General features: G+C 35.3%; 1 protein-coding gene across 1 annotated transcript in view; it reads left to right on the top strand.

Moving 5' to 3' along the window:
* Window positions 1–21,963, top strand: part of KDM4C (lysine demethylase 4C) — a 236,753-nt gene that overhangs the window by 145,201 nt on the left and 69,589 nt on the right. The window contains exons 16-17 of the mRNA XM_079330009.1: window positions 17,248–17,303; window positions 19,758–19,866. Coding sequence (XP_079186135.1) covers window positions 17,248–17,303; window positions 19,758–19,866 — 165 coding nt within the window. The remainder of the gene's footprint in view (window positions 1–17,247; window positions 17,304–19,757; window positions 19,867–21,963) is intronic.

Here is a 21,963-nt window from a genome sequence, read left to right as displayed (position 1 = left end):
ACTCAATAAAAATTAAAAATGTTAGCTTCTTTCAGGGGAATTACAGCTATTATGTGGAAGTTGGGAAGTTCTAAGGAGCACATCCTTATTCATTAAATACCATGTATGATTAAATCACATATTTTTTGTTAAAACACTGAAAAATTTAAGATGTTGCCTTGGGATGATGTTAACTGCAATATAAAAATAACACGTATGAGTGAAAATTAGGTGTATCTTTTGATTCTTGTACATTTTTGTAAAAACAAAGTCATGAAAAAATTGTAAAATAGAATCCAGTCTTAAAATGTATTAATTATGTGTTGTAGAAAGGATTCTAAAATTGTTCTGGGGTTTTAAGGTTACAAATAATCTTGAAGTGGTCATTTGGGTGGCAGCAGTAACTGAATGCTAAGAACAGCACTGAAGTATCATTTATGTTCACTAAGGGTTGATTAAGGGAGGAGCTTGGTAATATGATAGAGAAAGGAAGGTATTGGTGGCAAGTTTAAAACTTTTAACTTGACTGGAATTTTTCTTTGGTGGACTTAAATGTGGAAAATTAACACCTGTGAAAAACATTAATTTGATGAGAATTATTGACATTTTACTGAGTAATTTGGGGTTATTCTTGTATGATGCATGTAAGTTTCTGATGCTAAGGAAAATCTGAATTTAAGGGAAAGTACTTTTTTAGCCAAATTATTTCAGGAGATGAGATGAAGTAGTGAAAGAGATTTCAAGATCATATAGAATTTGGCTGAACAAAAATTTTATGTGGTGAGGTTTTAGATTTGGAGTTTTGCAAGCACATTCTAGAAACTGTAGAGAAGGCCCACTGTATTTCTGTACTTTAGAAGTTAGCCAGTGAGAAGATAATAGGACTGAAATAGAGCACTATTTTCACCATGCAAAGACTAGACAATATGTGTTAGCCATTTGGACAATTTTTTAAATGTAAGCTTTACCTGTTATATATTTAACTGAATTGCTGTAATTTTATGTGTGTATTGGTTATTATTGTACAGTTGAATTGCTGAAGCTACAAAATCATCTTTCTGTAGTTCTGTTTTGGTAACCTGAAAGAAATTAATTTGCACCCCTAGAGAGTTCTTCGTTCAGATATGCTTGTGGAATAAAGTTCCATTCTTAATGCTCTAAGTCATCATTAGGTTGGAAAGTTTTAATGAAATATTGGAGACTGAACAGACCTCTAGATGAGTTTTATGTTTACTTATAAACTGTCCTATTGTCTGCTCTCTTGTAGTCTTTTTTACTACATGCCACTCACATGCAAATGTGAACTGTTCTTTTTCACCTGCAAGATGTAGTCATAGTAGATAGTAGGTATCTGCTACCCAAGATAAATAGCAGAAATCCAGCTGTTTCAGGGAAGTGGATAATGCTTGGTTAAGTACATGCACGTGAATGATGTCAAGTTCACTTTTTTTAATAATAGGGTCTTTCAAAAATTTTGACACGCAGATCTTGCACTAATAGCAATATCGGAGCTATTAGTGATTAAGAGAGTTTGCAGAGCTTAGGTGAGGTGACATCAGCCTTGAAAATATAGTGTTATTTTTTTAAAAGGTGCAAAATGGATGACTCCAGGAAGTAGGTGGCAGTCATCCTATCTCAGATAACAAGAAAAATACTGAAGAAGTGGTGAATCTATCAATTTCTAAATCCTAGACAATGACAGAATACAAAGAGATATCTATTTCAGAACGGGCCACAGATTTTTTAGCTGTGGCAGGTCATGGGAGTAAGTAATAAGCAAAATATTCCATGAATCCTAAATTTCAGATACTTTTGATGTTTTAAATTCTGATATTGGCAGTAGCAGAAGAGAGATGATGGAAATAGTAGTTGCCAAATACACATAGCAATATGTATTTGATCTCAGCCGTAACATCTCCAGAGCACTAGCCATCATCCTCATAAACCATTAAACCATTAAGACAATAAATTACTGGGCATCATTTATGTTTACTTTTTGTGTTGTTATGAAGCATGTTTGGAAATCTAGACTGGTCTATTTCAAACTGTTTAAGATGATTGCACAGAAACTGGGAGAGTTTATGTAATGTGACGCTACCAAAGTGTTAAACTTCATTAAAAAATAAATCATATGAAGTTCAGCAGACAGCAATTTATGAGTTGTCAGCTGTGCACACATAATAGGGCAAACTCTACCTAAGCAGTAGTTCCTGCTGCCAGCTGCAGTTGTGACCATTCTGATCACAAACTGAACATGTCATCAGTTCTATAGAATTTGAAACCTTGCATGAGGATGCTTAAGGTTGTACTAGAAGCAAAGCCTAAATGAAAAACCCCATGGAACAATCTTCCTGCTCTCTTCATCTTTTTTAAGAGTCCAGTTGAAGAACTGTGTGTAACAGTAGACATACAATGTTAAAAAATCCATGATGGAAGATACAAGAGTTGCAATGGAAGTTGCAGTAAACAAAAATTCTTTCAGTCATTCCTGATAGATGTCAATCATTTCATAAGGGAGGATTGAAACGACTTAATCTTCTTAGGAGAAGATAGAAAGAAAAAAAGTCACATTCCATAATGTAAAATTATATGTGTATAATTAAAAGTAACATAGCAATTGAAATTCTGGATTATTTTTCTCTTGTGTCTAATCAGATTGTCTCTAGGAATTTTCCTTGTGACTGCTTTTTGTATTTTCCATGAGACTCCTTTTCGTGTTTTCCATATGACTTCTTGTAAGAAAGGGAATGTCTGTCTTGTCTTTTAGGGTAAAAATGACTTGTAGAGTCTTTAAGCTGCATCAGCAGGAGTCAATGCCATGAATTTTTATTAATTTCTATTTCTAAAACTAGTGAATGACAGGGCTAGGATATATAGAGATTTTATAGAAGCTACTCTGATTTTTTAAAAAATTGTTATAGAAACATTTTTCAGGAATAGTTGAAGAAGGCTTGACTGTGCCCTGAGGCAGAATGATGAAATAGACACTTAATTTAGTTTTTTCTATAGTTCTCTTTTGCTTGTTTGGACAGTATTATTTATTGCAAGCAATGTAGTTGTAGTTGTCCTTGGGGAAAAAATTATTAGTTTGGTACACAACTTAAATATGCTAGTGTACTTTTGCTTGTGTGGAACCTCAGTCCTGACATCAGCATAATAATAATTGCTGATAAGTATTTAATCCTATTTGTCATTTTAGAATAATGTTTCTGTCCCTTCAGAATTTGGATGATAACCTTAGATTATCCTAAGAGCTTTTACTTCAAAATAGTACAATACCTCTTTTTAATCCTAGAATTATACTTAGGATAATATGGTTCTCTTTTAACCAATCTTCTGTACATTAAAAATGACAAGTAAATTAAATATACTGCTATCCTAAAGTGCTACTTTCCCATTTAAAAATCGGCAATTGAAGTTGGTTGTACCAACCTGCAGTCTGAAGTTTTTGCTTCCTTAGAATTAAATTAAAAATATGTTTCTTTTCTGAATCAATTTTTAGATTTTCATCATTTTATCGCACAGTCATAGAATACCAGTTTGGAAGGCAGCATCAAGAATCATCTTTCTTGGCAAAAGCACAGTCTAGGAGAAGTGGCCTAATGCCCTTTTCAGATGAATTTTAGGTATCCAACGTATGGAAACTCACCAGTTCTCTTGGGAGATGGCTGCAATAGTTCTTACTGTGAAATTTTTTGTTCTTGTGTCTAATCAGGTTGTCTCTAGGAATAACTTGCACCCATACTCCTCATATTTTCCATGTGACTTCTTGTAAGAAAGGGAATCTCCATCTTCTTTGTAGCTACCCTTTAAATACCAGAACCTGATGATCAAGTCTCCCCTAAGACTTCTTTACTCATGGCTGAACAAACTCAGCTTTTCCATATATGGCAGGATTCCCAGTCCTTTGGTTTTCCCAGCAAGACCTTTTTTTGACTAAAACTGAACACAGAATGTGTTTTCTATACCTGTTGTTTAACTTATAATATTCTAATTGTGTTTTAATTTGCTGTGTAGTACCTTAAATCTCTCTGGAGAGGGAGATGAAATTACAAAAGATTCTATATTTGCACAGCTTTTTTTTTATTGTAGAGAAAGAATATAGTGTGACTGTATTCTACATTCCAACTGACACAGATGAGACTTCAAGTTTCTACATTAATTAAATTTTAAAAAGTCATATTAATCTAAATTCTTGTTCTGGATAATCATTCCTAAAAAACTGCCACTGTTACAGAAGATCTGAAACAGACTTGGCTCTCTATGGGAATTATATATACACATTCTTCCAAAACTTATTTTTTTATCTCAGAAAAGTGCACAAGATGGGAAGATTTAGTTGTTAGTAAATACTGACTCCCTGAATTGTTTTCTCTACACTTCATATTGATTCCTAGAAAAAGGTTTAGCTGTAGATGGCCCATCTGAGAAATTCCCTTCTGGCCAAGGCATTAAATCCTGAAGAGAAGGTTGATTGGAAAACAAGGAGAAAGAAAATTATATGTAATGAAGAATATAATGGTCTTGAGGTTTAGTGGAAGTTATGAAACATTGGTACAACCTTGTTTCAGAGTTCATTTCTTAGGAGGAAAAATTATATCTTATTCCTCTGCTTACAAAACTGTTTTAAAATTCTGTTAAATTATACTTTCTTAAGATCACAGAAGTTATGTTAACTTTATGGAAAATTTGACGTCTATTACGCTTCTGTATATTAGTATGACTTTGCAAAGTGGTGAAGCATGAGAGCACTGTAGAAAGGAAAGTTGTCTTAATAGCTCAATAAGATCTATTATGTGTGGATCCCAGCTATGAACATCATCAAAATGCAGAAATAGAAAAATGTCTATATGGATTTAGATTGATAGAGCTAGACTTCTTCCTTCATGGTTATTCCATTTTATGTTATCATAGGAAACTGATTTTGAGATTCAGAAGCATACTGTTTTCTTGCAGTTTCACCATCTTTAAGTAGCTGAAGTAGTATGCTTTGCAATACTTTATGTCAAATTTTCACCCTCTAGGATATACCCGCATTCATGATACATAATATATCTTTATATTCTACTAGGCAGTAGGTCATGTTTGATAACAGTTATTGACAAAAGAGAGGAGTGATACAGAACGGTCTACACTAATGGACAAAAATACCCATAAATCAGTCCCCCAAAACAATTCTGAAAAATCAAATAATATTAAATAAGTCATCTGCATGGATCCTGAAAGTGTAACTGTATTCGTATAAAGTGCCTTGATTGAGAACAAATGCCTCATTAATCTTAAATGCTTCAGCTAGAAAAAGTTACTGAAGTCAGGAAGAATAATGACTGGCATTATAGAGAATGCAACGTACTGTACAATGAGCAAAGATGTGGTCACCTGATAGCTATAGTACATAAACATGTAGTACCTTTTGTTATTTAGAGGACAAGGGTTTGGGATAGGAAAGAGATAGAAAGATGAGCAAGTCAGGAAACAGGTAAATGCATTTCAGTGGCTTGCTTCACGATCAGGTAGATCATGATCTTAAGTCTACTAAGGAAGCTGCATGGCTTTTCACAGCTGATTCTTGCATTGTTCTCCAAAGCACTAGAGAAACTGTTAAGTACCTAATCTTGTTAGCTGGCACTGATTTTGAGAACAGATCCTATGTTTAAATAGTTTAGAAGAATTTCTTTTTCTATAGAGAAGCTTTTTCATGATTTGTATATTACTTATCGATAGGCAGTCTTTGGGTTCATCTGCATTTTATGGTTAGAGTAGCCTTTTATGTAATTTGAAGGATTTTTAGTTTCATTTTCCCAGAAGCATCAGAAAAGTGGCATGTGGCATTTTCCACATTCCTGCTCAGAAGCTGCCCTATTTCACTGTACTGAAAATTATGATTTTGAATGTTCTTTTTGTATTGTTGCCTTTCTTGTTGATACAGTGTCATCATTTCCATTATAAACTGCTGTTTTCAGAGCATGTTACCTGCCAAAATTAACTCAATACATATGAGTTGGTTGAACAGAGTCTTAATTTTCAGACTGATTCTTCTACCAAGCTTTAAGTGCATTTGAATATTGTTAGTTATAGAAACTACTGGACTGGAAAATCTGGCTGTAATAGAAAAATTAAAACTATAAATATTTGTGTTGTTTTGTTTTCAGAAAAATAAGATCTGATGATTATTTTTTAAAAATACTTTTAAATTTTTTTTTAAATCTGGATTTTTGCGAACCTTCTCTGCAACTTGGAAAATTTAAATACTAATGATAACTATGTATGGACTCAGATGTTGGGTGCATTATATTTCTTTCTGATTTTGGTATTATACTAGTAACAGGATATTTATTGATTGCAAAGCTCATCTTTGAAACAACATAGGTTACCAGGTTTGTATATGCGGTGTTTCTCTGATGCTGTCATAGAAAGCAAACTGAAGACAATTAAAATCAGAAAATGTGTTTTCAACATAAGTGCCATAAGGCTCAAACCCAAAACTCATTTTGACCTTTCATTCCCTTCATTGGAGTTTGCCAGATCAACCTTTGCCACTTGATACCCATGTCAAAAGGCTTGACAGCTTTGGTTGCCTCCTGCTGTGTAAGTATTCTCATATTACAAGGAAGGGATTCCCTGCAGGTGAATTATGATTTCAATCAGATGCAGTTTTGAATCTGGCCCTGCTTGGAGATGGAATTGGAACAGAGAACCTCATTCAGTCTTATCCAATCTTAATTTATCCTCAGAGACCATATCTGATCTCTAGAGGTACTGCTGCAAAGTCATTGAGAAGAAAACATGCTAAAAATAGCCACTAGCAGGATATCCTGACCTGCCCAGCTGGTGTTACACTGCTTTCTTAAAGGTACAGATTTTAAACTCAGGTTTAAATCTAATTTTTGCTGTCTATAATAATGGGAATAAGCCTACATATTTTTTATCATATTCAAATATATATTGCCTACAACATCACTCCTGTTTATTTGCTAAGCATTTAGTCTCGGTATTCATAGAATCCTAGAAAGGTTGGAAGGGACCTTAGAGATAATTTAGTCCAACACCCTGCCATGGACATGGTCTTTCACTAGACCAGGTTGCTCAGGGCCACATCCAATCTCTCCTTCAGCATTTCCAGGAATGTCTGGAATTTCAAGGAATACCTAGACCTTCTCTGGGCAACTTGTTCCAATGTCCCACCACCCTCATAAAGAAGAATTTCTTTCTTATGTGACCTAGATCTACCCTCTTTCAGTTTGAAGCCTTGTCTTTTCTATCATCTTTCATGTAGCCACATTTAGGTACTGGAAGGTGCTATAAGGTTCCCTGAAGCTTTCTCTTGTCTAGTCTGAACAACCCCAGCCCTCTCAGCCTGTCTCCAAAGGAGAGGTGCTCCAGCCTCCTGATCTTTTTCTTGGCCTTCTGTGGATGCACTTCAGCAGGTCTTTTGTTGAAGTGCCAGAGCTGGATGCAGAACTCCATGTGGGGTCTCTTAGAGGGCCAGAATTGCCTCCACTGATGGGCTGGCCACACTATTTGTGATGCAAGCCAGGATGGGGTTGGCTTTCTAAGTTGTGAGCTAGCTCAGACTGAGCTTTCTGTCAAACAGCAGCCCCAACTCTTTCTCATCAGGGTTGGTCTTGATCAATTTTCCAACCAGCCTGTATTTGTTCTTTAAATTGCCCTGGTTTTCCTCTGTGTAAAAGTGATTTTTGAAGTCTCCATATTTTTCAGGAAGAATGATCAGTTTTGTATTTTCAGTGGCGTATTATTAAGATTCTTGGAAAGCTAATCTCATTCCTTTTGATTCCTCTTCAAAAGGGAGACTGAAATCTTTCTTGTTAATTGTTTGGGAACAGTTGCTCTTTCTACTATAAGGATTTTCTAGATCTGAGTGACCAATAACCACTATAACAGAAAATACTTAAAAGTCAGGGATTGAATAGTCTTCATTTTGTACTTTATGGATGTGTTTTACTTCATAAATGCACATTCTAGGGAGAAAGGACTCATAGTCCCCCTGTCCCCCATCAAGTGTGAGAGTTATTTTTACTCCAGTTACCTGAATGAGTGTTTTGATTTTTGTTTCAGTCTTAGCCGCAGTTCTCATTCCTTATCCATGTGTGGAATCGTCTCCACATTCTCATTTTCCATCCCAGACCCCCTTTCCTGTCATTTTGAAGTCTTATCCCAGCCTGCTCTCTTCTGTGCTTTGCAGTCTTGGCGATCACTGTTAGTAATGCTATGGACAGTGTAGTGAAACACGACTTGCTCTTTACATTGTTGCTTTACATTGGCATGATATGGGAGCTGTAACTGCAAGGAAATTTTTGGCTATCCCTAAATCAAGGAAATGACAGACTGAGTGCTTGCAGGATTAGGTTATTAAAATGTGGAAATTAGGTAGCTGATGATTTGTAAACTTTAAATTCCCAAAGGTGGATGTCTTGAACAGACTTAGATGCATCTGAAAGAGTAAAATGTTCATCCATAAAAGAAGCATGGCCACTTTTTATTTTCAAGAACCTACTTTTAAGCTTGCAGCCGAAGATCAAAAAGCACATTAAATAAATATTAGCCTGTGGTGAATATCTCTTTAATGGAATTACTCAGCCTCTGTAATCAGTGTGAATTTTAATCACCATACAAATGAAGTTTGTGAGTTATACTGGTAGCATCCAGCTAAGAATGGTGCTTCTTGTCAGGAAACTGAATCTAAATATTTTACTAGATAAACATCTATTTTTCTGCAGTTTATTATTTTTTGCAAATATTTTGTCTCTAAAAAAAAAGAATGTCTCTGAAGGTAATAGCTTGGAGTAGATACAGGAGAGGACTTTGAGTTGAAATTCAATAATTTCAGAAGTTATTTTCCAAGTGAAAATTGTTCCCTTGGTGTAAAGATTAACATATTCATAAGCGACCACTATTCATAGTGGACCATTGATGAAAATAACATTTTCAAGAGAAACACCAAGCCATTTCTCTTTATACAGGGATAAATATAGACACAAATATAAATAAGCTGGAAAAATGAAATAGCTAAAATATATCAATGTCATATCCAAATGCACATCTGTGTTAGTACCACTAGGAGTGTGACCTTGGACATTACAATGCAATTGAGAGAAAAGATGGAAGACTAAGGATATCTATTTTCAGTTCAAAGGTTTCTATCTAAAAAGCCCACCAGAATGACTTGAAAGAAAACAAATATGTTTAACAGCCATACTTCTACAATTTGTATTTATTTGACTTAGCTGTGGCAGAGTTGAGCAAGGAGACTAGTAAATCAGCATTATTGTGAGAATCTTTGGAGCAATTGACTCTTGAAATTGTTTTGACCTCTTATTAGAAATATTTCAGGGGGAAAAAATCAAACCCAAATGCGGGAAATAGGAAAGGTGTAAGACTTTCAGAAAGTTGTGGGAAAGCAAATTTCAGAAAGAAGTGAAAAAGCTGTTCCCATTAATATCAGCAGGCTTGATATTACCCCAACTTGCTTCAGCAATGGCATTGAAACAATTAGATCGGGCTGGATGTTGGTTGAGTAAGCAAGCCAGTGCCACATCCATTGCAATCCGTGATGTGCTGACAGATGGTAGCAGTGTTAGACATGCCACCCTACAAAACAGAGCAGCAATTGATTTTCTCTAGCACAAGACATGGTTGTGAGAAATTTAAAGGATTGTGTTGTATGAACTTGTCTGACCAGTCCAAATCCATCCACAATTGTATACAAAAGCTGAAAGATATAACATCTCCAATCAAAAGAGATGATGGGTCACAGTTAGACGATTTGTTTGAGAGGTGGAACTTTGCAAGTTGGTTGAGGACCTTTGCAGGACAGATTTATTATGTTTTGATTGTTGTGGTGGTGATATTAGTAATAATGCCTTGTGCACTTCAGTATGTGTGACAGATAATGGACAAAATCATCAAGGAAGCTTTTCTCATTCAAGAAAGAGATGTAGGAAAGGAAAATACAGAGCGTTCACAGGATTTATGTGGTTGTATGCTGATCTCAGTTACTGTATGTTAGTGTAAAAGATGATGAAGACTTTGATTCAAGGCCTTGGGAATAGAAACAATAAATCAATAGATAGCACTTACTACCAGATTTGACTCATGCCCTGAGAATTGACTTTTGAAACATTAGAACTGCTGTAGTTTAAAGTAAAAATGCTTAAAACAAGCTAAAGAAGTACCTTTAATAAACAAAAAGAAATACATAAATTTTATTAATATAGCCTTGTTTAGAAATCTGGTAATGCAGTTTTGCTAGATAAGTAAAAAAGCATTGTAGTGAAGCTATGTAACACAAGGTAATTGATATATGACAAAGTCATTAAAGGGATTTCTTTAGGATTAAACAGAGAGGGGGAATTGTGGGAAATAGAAAAGATGAGGTACAAGACTCAGCTATGGGAAAGCAAGTCTCAGAGTAAAGAAATGCAAGAAAGTTGGGAATGCAAGGTCAAGAAACAATAGAGCTATGTGCTGTGTAGAGACAGGCATTAGAAAACATGTTATGCAAGACTGTGGAATTATATAAGCTTAATAATAAAGCTTTATCCATTATTTTAAACCATTACAAGTAAGCATTGTTAGAAACAAGGTACATGTAAGTGTACTAATTGACTAGAGCAAATGTTTGTCAGCTTTTAATATTATCTTACTAGAAAACTTTTAGAAGACTGTACAACTGAAAACAACTTATTTACTGTTGCAAGTGGCTGAAGCTGTTTCCATCTCCCTTGCTTGGTTCTGTAAAATGAGGTTGATGGCTGTGATGGAATAAAGGCTTTGGGACAGCTGCTCCAGCAGACCCGTCCTGTTGTTTATGTATATGTAAATATAAGATAAGAGAAAAAATTATCCCAGAACCAACAGCCAAAATCTTTCCTAGCCACTTTTCTTAGGTTTTTAGGTACTAGCAAAGTCACTTGACAGCAAAAATAGGTGATGAAAGGGTGGAAATAAATTATTTACTGAATAGGTAGGTAGCGTCCTACTTGGTGCCTAAGACATTTTCAAGGGGTAGTGGGTTTAAATTATTGGTGGGTTTACATTAGATGTAAGGAAGAAATTCTTTACCTTGAGTCTGACCAGAAAAGTGGTGGATACCCCATCCCCAGAAGTATTCAAAAAGCCAGGTTGGATGGGTTCTGAGCAACCTGGTCTAGGAAGGTGTCCCTGCCTATTGCAGGGTAGTTGGGCTAGATGATCTTTAATGTTCTTTCCAATGCAATGCCTCAAATCACTAGCCAAAATATATTGAAATTACTGCTTCAGGTAAATCACTGCTAAATAAAGCTGTGACAATAAAGTTACCACAATAACTTGTTAAATAAATGGTAATAATGTATTAGTGAAGTTCATTTTTTTGAGTTTTGGGATCACAGATTGGGAAAATTAAATATACATTATATGTAACATGTATTTCAATGTGTGTTCATTGCAAAACATTTGGATTTTCCTTAACATCTAGTTAGTGTTTTGCAAAGGTTTAAAACTGCAGGTTATGTTGAACACCAAGATGTGCCATAAGATTAAAACTGAAATCTATTCTAGTTTGTTATTCTTTTTCACAACAAGAAATTAAAACCTGATGAAGAATTTGCATCTTGAGCAGGCATTCCTAATGTATTCACAATGTCCTACAATGTGGAAGTAAGAAATTGCCTTAGCCAAAGGCAGTATGTTTCTTTTCCTTAGTAAAAACTAACCTTTGTTGAATTTTTTTTTATGAACTTATGCAGCTTCTTTCTCAACTAGTGTAAAATTTTAGCACACACGTCTGGCAAACAGACACATACTGTGTGGGGAATCTTTCTGGTTTTTTATTTGTTTGTTTCTTTGTTTTGAACCTGCTGCTAGTTTCCTTCACTAGCAACTATTTCTTATTGAAATATCTCGTCAAGCACTTTTCCAAGTCTCATTTTTTCAGTCACATCTATCAGACATTACGAAATCTTTTTGCTGGCTTGACCAGCCACAGCCTGCATAGTTATCCCTTTTGCAGAAGCTGTTACAGGAGATGTTGGCTGAATACAAGGTTTTGGCTTATTTTTATTGAGATCTGTGAAGTAAGGACAATCAGAAATGAACAAGAGTTTAATAAATTACTAAAATAATCTGGAAAACAAAGATAATTAGAGAAATGTGCAAGATACTAAAGCTAGAATATGGACAAAGGATTGCAGAGCAGTCATGTCAGCTACTGCTGTAGAAAAGAACCTGTAGATTATTGTCCATGTGCTCCACAAGTCATGGCTATGTAAGCACATCTCCCCAGATGTGGGATTAAAATGAAACATATTTTGCTTACATCACTAAAGATCTGTTCTCATTGCATTTCAGACAGGAGAACATGGCCATAGGTGAAGTTACTTAGATGGAAAAATTGTGTTTTTTTAACCGACTTAGGAACTATAAATGAAGAATGTCAAAAAAAGAAAGGGACAATAGGGTTTTTTTATGTTTATCATGCATAAAGTGAAAAGGAAAAGGCTTAAGGAGGGAATCTACTTGTTAGTTGTAATGAAAAGCTCCCGAATTACATGGATGCCAAAGAGCTGGAAGAGATTATTAGGTTGCTTATGGAAACTACATTTTAAGAGGAAATTTTTGAAATTGTGTCAGGCACAGTTCAATAAAAGCAACATATATTTTATTTTACCCTGTCTTCCACTGACACAAGCTTAAATTTCTTTTTCATTTAACTGGATAAATGTAATTCTTTGGAGATGCTATTGTAATTTACAGGGCCTTAGTAAAGAAGAAATAGTTTAACAAGAAAGGAAATTGTGTGGTGCATGGTCATAGTTTTAAATAAAAATAACTGTTAGGTGACTTAATATATATCCTGCTGTTATGGCTTGGCTGAATTCTACTGCCTTGTTATGTCAGACAGCTTCCTGTCTCCTATGGAGACAGCTATTGCTGATGAAGTAAGTATGGAAATATGGAAGTGTGAAAACTGCTTGTTGTAAGTGTTACTGTGAATATGACTGAGTTTTGGCAGACACTAAAAAAATACTCAAGCAAACGTATTCGTTTTAAAATATAAATGAGTGTGAACAGGCTTGGATTTTGCGTAATATTTATCTATGTAAAAATAATTCATATTCAGCTATGCCTGAGTAGCAACATACTCTTCCAAAAAAGGTGATCCATCTTTTGGATGTATGTACCAAAGGAAGCATGGTTAATTCACACTGACTTGAGGCTTTTCCAGCAATTTAAGTGATTGAAGCAGAGAAGTGAGATTAGGTTTGCTGTTTGCAAAAATGTTTCCTTGAAAGCAAAGGGAAACATTTATAAAATATTTGCATTCACAAACAGTGAATATTATATATATTGTTATGGAAAAAATGCATGATTTCCACAAAAAAATTGAAATATTAAATGAATGTTACTGTATAGAACTTGTGAATTATATGGAGATATCTTACTTTATACAGATACTGGAAGAGAGAAAGCCTTATTGTAATTCTGGAATGTTATAGAGATTTTTTAAGGAGATGAGCAATTTAAAATGGTCTGAGATTTAATTTAGATATGTATAAAATAATATGCTTATGAAATCATTATTTAATGCAAACACAAATGAAAAAAATTACTTGTTTAAAGGATTTGCAAAGTAATAATGAATGAGAGATTGGATACCTTCTAAGGTGATGCTTTATAATAAGATACATTATTTTTCTTATTTTTACATATAGACTGACAGTAGGCACACAGGGATCTACAGACATGCTCTTTCTCTTGTGAGAGCACAGAACCACAGGATCATAGAAGGGTTTATGTTGAAAGGGACCATTAAAGGTTGTCTAGTTCAAATTTCCTGCCATGAGCAGGGACATTCTCAACTAGATCAGTTTGCTCAGAGCCCCATATGACCTGACCGTGAATGTTACCAGGATGGGGCATCCACTGCCTCTCTGGGCTATCCAGACCACTGTTTCACTACCCTTATTGTCAAAAACTATTTCCTTGTGTCTCATCTGTATTTAAAACCATTTCTCTTTCTAAAATGTTTTTCCTCATCTTTTCTATAAGCCCCCTTTAAGAATTGAAAGGCTGCAATGAGGTCTTCCCAAAGCCTTCTCTACTTTTCTCCAGGCTGAACAACTCTCTCAGCCTGTCTTCATAGGAGAGGTGCTTTTGGACCGTTGGGCTGCCTCAGCAGGTCTGTGTCCTTCAAGGATAAGATGGGTAACAATTCCTAGTTCATATGTTATTTCATTGCCACCCATTGCATATATGCATTTATTAGGAATGTTAGTCTTTGTAAATGTCAGATCTTCTGAGTTTACATTAATTGTAGTATTTGAAACAAAAGTTAAACTAATAGCAATGTTGCCTGGATATAGAACAATATATTGCAATTCAGGCATAATTGGCAAAATAGTTTTAATGGGCTGTAATGGGCTCCTTCCCACACAGGTTTTTTAGGAGTACTGGTGAAATTTGCTAGTTCTTAGTGATCTAATTGCTTGTAGCCTGTGTCCAACAGACAGTCAGCAAGTACCCACCAACACCTGCTGCTCACCAAAGATACATAAAGGTGTTTTCTTTATAGGACATAATACTTGGTTTGCATAGGTCCTGCATAAGGGTAATCTTTCTATAGCTTATGATGCGGGTATTTAGCACCACCTTCTCTTTTGTTTGGGCTGCTCTCCTCCCTTTAATTTTCCCTAGTTTTATATTATTTTTGGGGTTTTTTTCTATTTTTAATCTAATGTCAAAGCTCTGTAATTGGTAGGTAAAGATATGATTTCTGTCTCTTCCTGTGATGTTTTAGCTTAATTTATTTAGAAAATTCATTTGTAAAATTACTTTAGGGCCTTGGATTCTCAGTCTACTTGCATTGCACAGCAGATGATCTAGTAAAAGTTTTCTGTAAAAGTGAAAAATACCCATTAGAAGCAGAAAAATGTCATTATTTTTCAAGTAACCAATTTTGAAGTGACCTAAGAACGTCAAAGCTCTAAAAATTGGAGCAAATGCACTCTTTATTTTGCAAAGCAGACTTGAAGTATTTTTGTGGCCAATGTTTCAGATTAAAAAGAATTTATGAGAAATCCCCAGAACTTTCACATTTTAAAGTGGAGAATGAAAGTTTTTCCCTGAAGAGGTTTCTGATGGGTTAGACTCATGCTCTTTTCCCCAGTCTGCAGATGTTATTCTGTGTCTAAATTGTTAAAAGTTCATGCTCTGCAGAACTGGTGTCTTATTTAAGACAGTCTGAGGAGCTGGACACTCTAAAATGAGTTACCTCTTCTTAGTTTCAACCAATCCCTTTCAGTCCATAAGGAATGACTGCAAGTAGATGTAAGTGAAATAATAGGAATTTATTAACAAGCAAAACAGCAACAAGCAAAAGACAATAACAGTAAATAATCACTAAATACAAATCTCATTAAAACTCATTAAATCTCATTAAGCTCTGGGAAATGGAGAGACCCAAAGTGGTGGAAATAGTGTTTACAAGATAGAGCCTGCAAAGTTGCCCTTATGGCTTGAAGGACACAGGGAGAATGGCATCACCTCTCTACCCCATTCAGTCGACCACATCATCTGGGAGATAAGGGGAAAGAAAGATGGTGAACAGAAGAAGCCAAGAAGCTTCTGGGAAAGCAGGAGCTTTTGGAGCCACTCTAGTGGCAGGTAAGTGCCTGTGCGTGTGGCATCAACACCACCACCTGCTGCCTCCTCCTGCTGCCTCCTGGGTGCTGCTGGTGTTGGTGCTGATGTCCACAGCACTGCACAAGTGTTGGGTGCAGGAGAAGAACTGGAGGAGAAGTCTGTCGCATGTGGGGTGACCTAGTCCCTGGGACAGGTGTACAGGGATCACTCTGAAACAGTTTTTATTGCAAAATGCTACTGTTGCAAACACAGAAAAAGCCCCCTAACAACTTTATTTACTGAGAGTAGTATGGTTTTGCACCTTTGGGTACCCTGACTTAATAGTTAATGTTTACTTTCGCATAGGGAAATGTGATCTAGAACGTATTAGGTCCAATCCTAAGGTTATCATGGATAGAATAATGAACCTCAATTCTCTTATTTGAAACTCTACAATAATATTAAGTAGTTATAGGGTGTTCCATAGGAGGATATTCTGCTCTTCATGTTTTTATTGATAGGGCAAAAATTTTGTGCTAGAATAGGAAAAAAGATCCAATTGTCACATTAAAGCCTTTTTTATGGTTAGGAAATATGTTCTTCATAAGAAATGTAATATAGCATTCAATTAAATTTCTGGCAGACATTTTTAGTCTTCATCTTAAAATTTTCAAGATAAGATCAGACTGGAGTATAACATTGAATTCTTTGGGAATTTGCTTTATTTGGTTTCTTTATTTGGTTTGTTTGCTTGTCCTGAAAGGGCAACTTAAATGTAGGGATTCAAAAGATACAATCTCATATAGGTATACTGTCACAGAATATCTTGACTCTATTTTGTACATTTATCCTTTCAGAAAAATAGGCAGGAAGAAAAATAACTAGTGTTCAAAACACTTTTTCATCAGCTCCTCTCGAGGGACAAGAGGAAAAAAAGAGAAATAAAGGGAAAGGATAGATTCAGAAATTAAGGAGACTGTACAGAAGAAGTGAAGGGTTGGAAAGAAGAAAAGAGTGTATCTGTTCAAAAGCTCAGTTTTAAGTAGAGGTAGGAAAAGCTGTGTTTTTTGGCGTGTTATCCGGGGCCCACTGAACACCTTGCTGAGTACCCTGAAAGAGATGGAGTTGTACTGAAGATCAAAGCAGTGAAGTTATACTACCTTCACTGAAAAAAAGAAAAATAATGGAAAAAGAAAAAGAAAAAAACAATTTGAGCTAGATCAATAGGCTTATGGGTCAGTTTCTCAGTAGCTTCTATTAAACTAATTATGTGCCATAATACTTCGTTTTACCTTTGTAAAATGTATGGCAGTTTCCAGCCTTTCTATGACAGTAATGATTACAAATGTTGGGGATTTTTTTGTTTGGTTTTTTGGTGTTGATTTTGTTTGGCTTTTTTTATTACTTTTCAAAGAATTGAGTCACTGTGTTTGTAAGTAGTATTCAAATACCTTTTTCCTTTAACCTGTACCTAGACCAAGAGTTGTTTCTGTTTTTGTTACTATATCCTTTTCTTTTGCTGTAAGGAAATGTAACCCAGTAATTAATTACACTAGCACTTTGCTTATCCCCAAGATCAGATGAATAGAACTGATTTGTAAACCATCACTAAAGCTCACTTTTTTCTACTCTATTTTTTATTTTTAGGAATGTTGTCTCTGCAATTTGAGAGGTGGTGCATTAAAGGAAACTACTGACAAAAAGTAAGTAATATATTCTTCAGGACTGTATGTGTTTATTTTAAACATTATTTCCAGTTGATACCCATGTGCAAAGCATTTGCAACCCTAATTACTTGACAGTGTTTCTTTAAGGTGAATCACTGCAGAATTAAAATTACTTCTACTGACATGTAGCACTGGCATTTTCTTAAATAGTTAGATGATAAAATGTACATTTGTTTTAGTATTTGCACACACTTGCTTGTTCTAAATTTTAATCTGCTGGCCTTTGTGCAAAGAAAGTAAATGCAAACTCATTTATTAGTGTTTGCATATTGTATCGAACTGCAAAATGTATTTTCTTCTTTGCTCCTGAAAATTACAGTACAATACTTTTGAATTTCTAAACCCAGTATTTTCAATGAATTAATTTTAATTATATTGAAATAATTTTCAATTCTGAATATTTTTTTTAAATGCATTTCTAGCACACTCTGTCAAAAATAGTTTTGTTGCTGATATTGTGCTATTGCTGTATCTGGGTGACAGAACAATATAGCAAGTAACCCTTACAGCTAAAGTGGTAAATGTTGTGGCTTAATGCTTTTTCAAACCCAATAATAGAGTAGTTTTTATACTTTTTGAATAATTTCATAATTATTAGCTTGTCTTAGTACCTTAAAAATATCGTGTAGACTTCATTCTTTCATGCTTTGGAATGCAGTGGTAAGACTTGATCTAGGCACAACATTTTTTTCACTTACCGGGAAACAATTTATCTGTGGTTTGCAATTGATTTCATGACTCCTGTGAGTTGTCCAGTTAGGAGAATGTTTTATGTTTAGCTGAAGCCATATCTTACCTTCAGAAAACATTATTATTATATCCATTTTAATGGAGATTTTTGCCAGTACATTAAAATTGTCAGCTAATTTTTAGTTCTGTTATAAATTCCCTTAAATTTGCTCATTGCTTCACTTGCTAAGTAAAAAGAAAATTACAAAAATATTATCTCACTAAATTTGTCATGCCCATTTGATATTTGCCATTGGTAGCTTCCACGTTACATCTTTAAAAATGTGTTATCTTTTCTTTTATATAAGTTTAAATTTTTTGAAAGGCCTCATGAGAGATATTAAGAGGAAAATTCACAGACGTGTGCATAAAATAATTTTCCTTGTATAATTATATATAAGGTTTTGGGGTTTACATTCTGTCACTCTGTAGATTAGTTTTACAGATTTATGAAATGAATTTCTGTAAAAGCAGTTGAACTCTGTTTTCATAACAGAGTTTCTGTAACACCTTATAGTTGTTAAACATTGTGAAGTTTTTAATCTGTCTTTCAGCATTAGCTATCATTTCCAAACTATACGTTTTTGGAAAAGTTATTACAATTATATCTTTTTTCTCCAACAGCTAGAAAATCTAACATGTGCATTCCCCGTGCTCCTTCTTTACTCTGTACATGCTAATTAGAGATAGAGGAAGAGCATGTCATACTTTTAAAAGCTGATGGATCAGACTGGTATGAGTGCATGCATTAACCAGTTTGCCATATAGGAAGGCTGATTCCTTCTTTTCAGCAGAGCACAGCAATTGTTTTGAGTCTGTTGAGAGATTTTAGAAGATAAATGTTTAGTTGAAGATTGATTGAAGAGGCCTTTTATTTGTCACATTTCTGTCTCGTAAAGTAGCCTCAGAAGGCTTCTCTTTGTTAATCAAAGTGCATTAGCTTCTCTTTTGCTTTATGAAATACACAGTTTCAACATTAATTTCAGAGTTTTAAAAGTTTCTATTAGCTTTTCATATTGTAAGATTAATGTATCATGAGAATTTGGAGCGCTTTCTGATGCTTCTAAGAAGCATGTATCATCTGACAAACCTCCTGACCTTGCATTAAAGTCTTAAGTGTAACAATGGTCCTAGTTACTTGCAGATGCTTTTGCTACTAAAGGACATCCAGTTCATATTGGGTGTTGCACTGGTGGCTTGATCACTTGGCTACTTGGAATCCGTTGTATCAGAAGACAGAAGACTTTGATATAATTTGCATTTAATTTTGAATTTTGATAGATACGTAATTGATTGTAATCAAGTTTGTTGTGTAAGAGTAGTTTCTCAGTTCTGAGTCATGTTAATAATGAGTAATAAATGCTGTAGATAATAAATTACACATGAACCAACTAGTTTGTTGTTTATGTATGTACCTGAATAGCACACCTACAAAAACTTCTTACTTAAATGAAAAGTAAAACATGCTTAAAAATTGTTGCAATAAAACCTTAGTCTGACATTTTATTGACACAAAGTGGTAGTATTGCACAGTTTGTTAAAATGTGTTTATGAAGCTTAAGAAAGCCCAATTAGGAAGTAGCTACAGATGGGTACCTTTAAGAAAACCAAACCAAACCAAAATGCGCAACAAGTAAAAACTTAAGCACTTGTATTTCTATGAGTTTTTTGGTGGTATTTTTGACTTGCTTCTTTTCACAGGTGGGCACATGTAATATGTGCAATTGCCATCCCAGAAGTCAGATTTGGTAATGTCACAGAGCGTACTCCAATAGACACTAGCAGAATACCTTTGCAAAGATTAAAATTGGTAAGTACTATAGTAATATATGTGCCATATATGCATTGCTCTTAAGGTGTTACAGTATTTGAAATGTATTAAAAATCTGAACTGTGATGATTGTTGCCAGGTGAACAACAGTAAGTTGTGTTTAAGGTAAGAAATAAATAACAAGAGTTTTACCAAGATTGGCCTCTTGAAACACAATGGCATTGTAGTATTAACATTGTAGCATTAACATTAGTAACAGTCTTTGGTCTTCTCTTTAATTAAAACTCATTGTTCCCCAGGAGAAGAACAATAAACTTGACCAGCATCAACTGTGACAGTTTCATTTTTGGAGCTGTATTGTTATGAAACTCAAAAAGATAGGCAATACTACACAGTACATATTTGTGAGGTCTTTTTATTATCGATTTTCACCTCTGCTGTTTACGGAAGTGAAAGGATGCTTGATCTGTTTGTTATATGGTGTCTCTGCCATCAGGACATTGAAAAATATGCGTATGATAAATCACACATTGAACAGTGTCATTCAGGAACACTGATGTACTCAAGAAGAGGATATGCACAAGTTCAAAATGTGTTTTTTTATTGTATTATATGGTAAATACTTAATCTATCAGTGTGTGCATGACTGTGTCAGATAGAAAGAAAGTGATATCTTAGAGGAAGTGTAAGTTTTCTGGATCATCCCATACTGTTTCCAGTGTGGTTCTAGGTCTACCTTACCTTATGGTCACTTATTTTGAGCTACTAATATTTTCTCTCTGTTTATACTTTAATTTCATTTTATTCTATTCATTATTTTTCCTTTGTAGCTGTATGCCTAAATGTGGAAATACAGCTTGGAGTGCTTTAAAATTCATAGCCTGTCCTACAAGTGGTAATCTGTTTTGAATTTCTGTTCAAAATGTTAAAAATGTGTTTTCACATGTCTTTTTAAAAATAATTTAAAAGACATATGTAGAGAGTGTATATATTTAACATAAAAATATAAGATAACTTGAAAATTTTTAATTCAAGGGTTGTAAACACAGAAATCATGGAAAAATTGTTGGAAGCAGCCTCCAAGATCATTAAGTGCAACCTTTGACTAAGTAACGCAAAGCCTGCTGGGCACACCTTATCTCAATCTGCCATACCTGCTCATTTTTTTAACACCAAAGATGGTGGCATCATCCAGCTTCCCTGGGGAGGCTGTTCCAATATCTAACTACCCTTTCAGTGAAGAAATTGCTCCTCTATTTGGCCTAACCTCCTCTGGGACTGTGTGAGGCCATTATGTCTTGTCCTACTGTTTTTCACTTGGTGGAAGAGGCTAGCACACCCTCATTTCAGGCAGTTGCAGAGAGTGATAAGGTTGCTCCTGAGCCTTTTTTTCTCCAGGCTAAACTATGCCAGCTTCCTCAGCCATTCCTCTTGGAACTTGTACTCCAGGCCCTTGCCCAGATATGCTGCACCTCTCTGGACATGCTTGAGCACCTCAATGTCCTTCTTGGATCACAGGTGTGGCCTCAGCAGTTGCTGAGGACAGGAAGCAGATCCCTGCCCTGGTCCTGCTAGTCACACTATTTCTGGTACAGGCCAGGATGCAATTGGTCTTCTTGGCCACCTGGTCAGGGCATGAGCAGGACCCAGCACTGGCCTTATTGAACCTCACACCACTGGCCCTGGGCCATGATCCAGCCTGCCCAGATCCCTCTGCAGAGCCTTCCTGCCCTCCAACACTCAACACTCCCACCCAGCTTGGTGTCATCTGCAAACTGACTGAGGGTGCCCTTGATCCCCTTGGCCAGGTTATAGAGATATTAAAGAGAAGTTGCCCTGATTCTTGGGGAACACCACTTGTGACCAGCCACCAGCTGGATTTGAATCCATCCATCCATCCATCCATCCATCCATCCATCCATCCATCCATCCATCCATCCATCCATCCATCCATCCATCCATCCATCCATCCATCCAATGTTGAAATGTATTCTGTGGACTGTCCATGACTTCAACATTGTGAGACTATCAGGAGACTTTTAGAAAAGGCTTGAATTAATTTTAAGTTATTGATTGTGAGGGTATGGAGCCAAAGTTTCTGAAATTACGTAATTTACATACCTAGTTTATTTCTGC

This window comes from Erithacus rubecula (assembly GCF_903797595.1).
Source record: "Erithacus rubecula genome assembly, chromosome: Z".
In the NCBI taxonomy this organism is placed as follows: domain Eukaryota; kingdom Metazoa; phylum Chordata; class Aves; order Passeriformes; family Muscicapidae; genus Erithacus; species Erithacus rubecula.
The sequence above is the reverse complement of the archived record's forward strand: the minus strand, read 5'-3'. Positions and strand labels throughout refer to the sequence as shown.